This window comes from Musca vetustissima, unplaced genomic scaffold (genome assembly GCF_032173495.1).
Source record: "Musca vetustissima isolate MV318-11 ecotype Yass unplaced genomic scaffold, APGP_CSIRO_Mvet_v1 utg86691, whole genome shotgun sequence".
Taxonomy (NCBI): Eukaryota; Metazoa; Arthropoda; class Insecta; order Diptera; family Muscidae; genus Musca; species Musca vetustissima.
The window spans coordinates 47,104-52,403 of record NW_026889429.1 but is presented as its reverse complement, the minus strand read 5'-3'; the positions used below and the strand labels follow the sequence as shown (position 1 = coordinate 52,403).

At 34.4% G+C, this 5,300-nt stretch overlaps 1 protein-coding gene across 1 annotated transcript; it reads right to left on the bottom strand.

Moving 5' to 3' along the window:
- Positions 1 to 1,185: 1,185 nt before the first annotated feature.
- On the bottom strand, positions 1,186 to 5,300 carry LOC133337133 (endocuticle structural glycoprotein SgAbd-2-like). Its single transcript, XM_061545394.1, has 3 exons — positions 5,197 to 5,300; positions 2,108 to 2,296; positions 1,186 to 1,409 (listed from the first exon to the last, which is right to left on the bottom strand). Exons 1-3 carry the CDS (start codon positions 5,206 to 5,208, stop codon positions 1,191 to 1,193), a joined length of 420 nt encoding a protein of 139 aa, XP_061401378.1. The 5' UTR covers positions 5,209 to 5,300; the 3' UTR covers positions 1,186 to 1,190.

The following is a 5,300-nucleotide window of genomic DNA, read 5'->3' as shown; positions in this document are numbered from 1 at the left end:
ATGTTGTATTACCGATTCCGTATAGTAAATACCCAAATAAATACCCACAAATGGGTATTTACCCAATTTACCGGGTATTTACCCAATTTACCGGGTATTTACCCTTTGGGTATTTACCCACTGCCCATCTCTAAACATGCACAGACAGACAGACGGACGGACATGCATAAATCGACTCAAAAAGTGATTCTATGCATATTCTCAGAAGGAACCGTGTGTCTATGTCGTTTCCTTTTGTCTGTTACAAACATATGCACAAAGACATAATACCCTGTACCACAGTGTGGTGAAGGGTATACAAATATTATTTGGTTGTCTATTGAATTCGATCCTACACAAATCCAAGAATTCCCTTTTAAATTTCAAGCAAAAATCTCAACAATTCTTGAAGATATAGCCGATTTATTGTGACAGCATCAATGTTTTGACGAATTACCTACATGAATTAACCCGTTCATACAATACTATTCTTAATTCATATCAGCAGAATTTTCTTTGTTGTTTGTTCTTTTACACCGAAATCGCAACTTATTTGTGTGTTATGAATTTTATGAATTTAAATAGAAAAAATTATTCTCCATCTTCGGAATATAGTAAGAACCCATAGCTATTAACTTTTCATTCATGTTTTTGAAAATCTTGTTGTTTTTAATACATTTTAATATTTTCTCACATATAAAAAATAACAACAACAAAATTATATCAATAATTTTTTTTATCCTTTATGTCTTTAAGTGCTTACATATATACAAACTGACAAGTCATTAATGTGCATAAATGCACGTCCATTAGCCAGCCGATTGAAAATCATCTGGTGTATAATTGAAATTATTACACCTCTAGTAATGTTTACCCTCTCGAATATGTGATCACCATTTTTGAACACAATAAAACAATTTACGAAATAAAAGTTCTTTACGACTTTATTCATTGTTCAATGCACATATATAAAATAAAACATTTTAAAATAATTATAACATGGCTAAAATATACATAATAATATTATTTGTTAACGCTTACACAATTCACAATAATATGACTTAAGATTTGTATAAATGAAAATGTAATTTCTTCAGATCCTATACACGATACACATTTGTTTAATAACAGCATACGACGCATTTTGAGAGTTTAGGGATTTGCGGGGAAATTTATTTACAACAAAAATTAAAAGCAAACCTTGTTGGCATTTAACCTCGTCCAAATGTATTACGGCCACCCGAAGAGGGTTCCTGTGGTGGTGGTGGAGCTGTAGCTAAATAGGCCAAAGCCTTTTGTATGGCCTCTGGAATTGGTGGTGGTGTGGGAATATGATCACCCTGTGGAACAAAACCATTCTCATCGGCTGCATATGTAATACGAATGGGAGTGCCATCAGGTGCTGTATAGGAGAAGAAACCTTCGGCAACCTAAAATAGTGCAGAAAAAACATTTAAGCGATTATTGAAAGGAGAATAAATTGTTTATTTGTATTTGCGATGATTCATTAATTCCAGATTGCCAACTTTTGATATTGGTATTGGAGAAAAGAAATAAACTGCAAACGAGTGAACATTTTGTCCAAATGTCGAAGTGAACTAAGCTAAACGTTGTTTTATAGCCGGCAACAAATTGTTAAATCGATTTGCCAGCTTCAGTTGGTAGTGGTGATGTTATTGACGCCGGTGCTAATGTTAGTAGCTGCTGGTGGCCCCAACCAACCGGCAGTGCATCTTGAACATGACAAAATTAAAATGTAATACATCTTGCTATGAATGCCTGGCGGGGCAATATAAAGCGATCGTCTTCTTGCTGTTGTTGCTGTACTTTTAAATGTCACAGCATCAGTGCGGCATTTTACAATGAAAAATGGTTAATGTTGTTCCTCATTCATCAGATACTAGTCCGAATTGCTTGCTGAAAAATGGGTGTTAATCTTACAGCTTATTGTTCTTTTGTTTATCGCTGTACCTATTAAAAGGTATCTTCTTGGTTTTTTTAAATAAAACGCTTCTTTACATCGTATTATGTACCGAAATTTTGGCAACTGTGTTTTCTGTGTGGTGCTCTATTATTAATTGCGGAATTTCTATTGTTTAAAAGTTCGTTATCAAACGTTATGATTTACCTGTGCTTCTGCATTGCTGCCAGGATTTTTCAGATAACCCTGTTCTTCGGCTATAATTCCATTACCAGTTTCATATGAATACTTGTAGGAACCATCAAAATTTACTTCTTGCTCCTGCCTAAGAATTGGTATGACTTCTTGTGGCCGTGCAGCAACAACTGCCAAAAATAAAGCCAATGTCAAAAATATCTGAAAAAATAGAAATACGATATATTTTATATTTATACTATAATTTCCTCTATGAGTTATGAGGTCAAACAGGCAAAATAATCTACTCAGGTTTTTTTGATTTTTCGAAAGCTTCAAAGGAGAGAAACCGCTTATACTGAATTCTATAGATAATACACGGACTACAATATATGTATGCCCAAACCATCTAACATTTCTTGTTATACCCTCCACCATAAGGTGAAGTTAATATTATTTGTCAGAATAAAAATCACAATAGAGCTCGCAATATAAAGAAACACCGGTACCGGTGTTTATCCGGTATTTGGGGATTATGGGGCCTTTTTTACCCTAATTGACTGTAATCTTCGTGTCAAATATTCCTACCAAAAAATGATCATTGCACAGTCCGCGATATATATATATATAAAGTGTTGTGTTTTTTACAGTGACTTGTAAAATTAATCAACCAGATTGTCACATACTTCGGCGTGAATTATCACAACAAGAAAATATCGTTGATCTAAATCTTTGTATTCTCTCTCATAGACATGGTCGTCGAAAAAAGACGGTTCGGCCCAGGAATATTTATGACGCTAGAGAACTGATAATGCTAAATCGTCACGTCAAATACCTTGAGATAGATGCAATCCTGGACATCCTCGATCGCAAACTGGATCTATGCGAATCATAGTGATATAATCGTAAAGCCCGAAACAAAACAACAATCCGCCATGTGGGTCTCCAAAAACGAGCCTAATCCATCGTAACTGACTCGTGAAATAATCACTTCGAAGCAATTGTCCGCCGGTTTATTTCGGCAAAACTGGTCATGTGACAACTGTTCGGCTTGAGCAATGTAAGATGGTTAATTCGAAAGGATTTGCTTGCCTAAAGTCCTCGGAGTAATTAAAAAATAAACAAGTGAATGCGACTTAATGTACATCATGCCACTGCGAACTTTCACACATCTACTCAAGCCAGTGGCTTTTGGACCGACTAAAACGTGGAATTTATGAGTAATACACCATACAACCATGTCTTGGCACCTAATTCTCGCTCACAAAAAAAAGAACAATCCACGGGTTTCGTCACAAGAAGATTGCGTTCAAAAAACCTTTATATCGACAATTGGTTTGATCGCATTGCGTTTGCAACATCTCGAAAAATTCGTCGTTGACCTCATTCAGATTTTTGTACTGACATTGATATTACTCATAGGATATTTGTTATTGAATGTGAGATATATCGGTACACGTTTTGGGATAGTTCCAATATAACGGTACCGCGAAATTGTTGGTATTTTGAAGCGTTCATGCGTAGTTTCCATGTATAAACCAGTAAGGAAAGTCGGACAAGGTGCATTATATGATACCCTTCACCACTTCGGATACATACAAGATATGATAATATGACATAGCATCTTTGGAAGGCAATTGAAATGGAATCGGGCGAAATTAAATTTGTGATCTATATAGATATTTGAACTAATAAAAAAAACCATGCAGGCTTGGATTTTTGTGTGTATCATTTGTATGAAATCTAGCAAAATTATGTATGAGAGTTATATGTAAATATGTACCGATTTCAACAAAACATCGCAGACATCAAACTAGACTTAATTCAATACGCTGTGCAAAATTTTTTGTAAATCGGACAAATATTGGGAATTTGACGCACAATTTAGTTAAAATCGGACCAAACTATATATGTTAGCTATATCTAAATCTAAACCGATTTCAACAAAAATTCATAAACAACAAATTGGACCTAATTCAGTACGTTGTGCAAAATTTTGTATCAATCGGACAAATGTTGGGAGTTTCCATTTAAATAAAAATTCGGACGAAAAAATATATGGGAGCTATACCTAAATCTGAACCAATTTTCTTCTATTTCAATAGGGTCCGTCCTTAGGCCAAATAAGTGACATGTGCCAAATTTCATTCAAATCGGATCATAAATGCGACCTGTACTTCCTTCACAAAAATATTTGGACGGACGGACGTGCATAAATCAACTCAGAAAATGATTCGGATTCCGTGATGTTGTTTGTATATCCTGGAGGAGTGGGTAACCTTTAAATTGATACCAATCATTATATTCAGATGTTGGAGTTTTACGTAAAAATCTTTAAAGGGGTCTTGTTTAGTATTACTATGGTCCCACTAGAAGGCGGAAATTTCGTGCCGATCGCATTGAAATGTTACATAAAGTTCCGGTTATTGTCAAGGACTACGCATATATTGTTAAGATGATTTTTAAGGGGTGCAATGAACCAAAACTTTATTTTCGTCAGATTTTCTAGTCGTTCTAGAGGTCATTATTATATGCAGAACATCACATATTTTACACGGTCAAGGGGATCTGACGAATTACTTAGAACCGCTGTTTAGATAATGATCGGTCAATATTCCTGAGAACAAATCAACCTACACCTAAAGTGATAACCTTTTTTATATCATGGCGTAAATATTAACCTCTGGAAAATAAGATTTGGAAAATATGCCACGGTTAGAAAGAGGAGTTGTTGACCTATAATCGGACAATAGGGTGCTAATGTCGAGAAATATTGCCCAGAATATAGAACCGTAGAAAGTTAATATTTCGTGGTAGTTGTTCAGGGTATCGTATGATCAATGGTTTTAATTTAGCATAGGCCATATTATTTTGGGCACACGTCGATGTTAAATTGTTTAAATATTTAAGTCATTATATTAGACAAAATTTATAAATTTAAAGTGTTCTTTCATATGATTTGTTTTGTATATATGTATGTAGATTCAAGCAGCGGCTGTTTTTTCGTTTGATATCATGCAATTTGATCCTTGTGTTAAATCTATTGTGTTAAATTATTCACACATAAACACACACATCCGAATTACTTTAATAAATTTTTAATATTCACTTTAAACACTTACTAAATTATTCATTTTATTCTAAATTAAGGATTTCTATATCCTGGCTCTTTGACTCAACTCGAAGAATATCACACACAGTTCAGAGTTCTCGTAAGACTATGCAT

Coding starts and splice junctions, on each gene's coding strand:
- LOC133337133 (XM_061545394.1), bottom strand. Junction 1,410..2,107: donor GCAGCAATGCAGAAGCACAG/GTAAATCATAAC, acceptor GCACTATTTTAG/GTTGCCGAAGGTTTCTTCTC.